The sequence below is a fragment of the Marmota marmota genome, unplaced genomic scaffold (genome assembly GCF_001458135.2).
Source record: "Marmota marmota marmota unplaced genomic scaffold, marMar, whole genome shotgun sequence".
NCBI classification, from domain to species: Eukaryota; Metazoa; Chordata; class Mammalia; order Rodentia; family Sciuridae; genus Marmota; species Marmota marmota.
In genome coordinates this window covers 18,171,067-18,171,807 of record NW_026000168.1, presented here as the reverse complement: position 1 = coordinate 18,171,807, position 741 = coordinate 18,171,067, and the positions used below count along the sequence as shown (strand labels likewise).

General features: G+C 64.5%; 1 protein-coding gene across 5 annotated transcripts in view; it reads left to right on the top strand.

Annotated features, from left to right (window-relative positions):
• The window catches only part of Cfap100 (cilia and flagella associated protein 100), a 13,408-nt gene extending 12,888 nt beyond the window's left edge, over positions 1 to 520 (top strand). For 2 of the 5 annotated variants that reach the window (XM_048787167.1, XM_048787169.1), the window contains exon 15: positions 199 to 520. In XM_048787167.1, coding sequence (XP_048643124.1) covers positions 199 to 463 — 265 coding nt within the window. In that variant the 3' untranslated portion in view covers positions 464 to 520. The remainder of the gene's footprint in view (positions 1 to 198) is intronic. The other 3 variants (XM_048787168.1, XM_048787170.1, XM_048787171.1) reach the window with 3 other exon arrangements.
• The last annotated feature ends 221 nt before the right edge of the window (positions 521 to 741 follow it).

Sequence of the window (741 nt, the reverse complement as noted above, 5' to 3'; positions counted from 1 at the left end):
TAAAAGGGCTCGGGGACGGGGTCACGTAGGGTCACCGCCTCTCGGATCAACCCCTGGTGCACCCCCCCCCCCCACCAAAATTTGTTTTTTTGGAGTCTCACCTTCTGCATCCCTCCCTCTAGCCTTTGGGACTCCCCGCTCCTGAAGCCAGAGGGTCGATTGTCTTAGAGGCCGTGTCACCCCCCCCCCCCCATGCAGGGACAGGGAGGTCCAGCAGCTGAAGCAGTGGGTGACCACGATGACCATGTCCATTGCCAAGGAAGAAGAGATGGCTTCTGAGCTGGAGCTCAAGGCCCGCGTCTTCCACTTTGGGGAATATATGGGCGACCAGCAGGTGGGCAGCTCGGTGGCCTCGGGCCCCAGAGCAAAGTCCAGACTCAGCGTTCTGGCTCCTGGGCCTCAACCGGGAATGGTCCTGCAGATGGCCGCCCCAGGCCCCCAGGTCCCCAGGTCCCCAGGCTAGGTTCCCCAGGTCCCCAAGGGCCCTCCTTTTGCATCACACGCATCTGTCTGCTTAAGTAGATCCACCGGTGGACGGGGGCGTGGACGGGGGCGTGGACGGGGGCGTGGACGGGGGCGTGGACGGGGGCGTGGACGGGGGCGTGGACGGGGGCGTGGACGGGGGCGTGTCCTCCGGCTGGGCTGTGAGGGGAGAAATCTGAGAGAACAAGAGGCCACTGATGCTCTGGGCCGCAGGAACTGGGGTCCGCAGGGCTCAGCTCATTCCCAGAGTGATAGGAC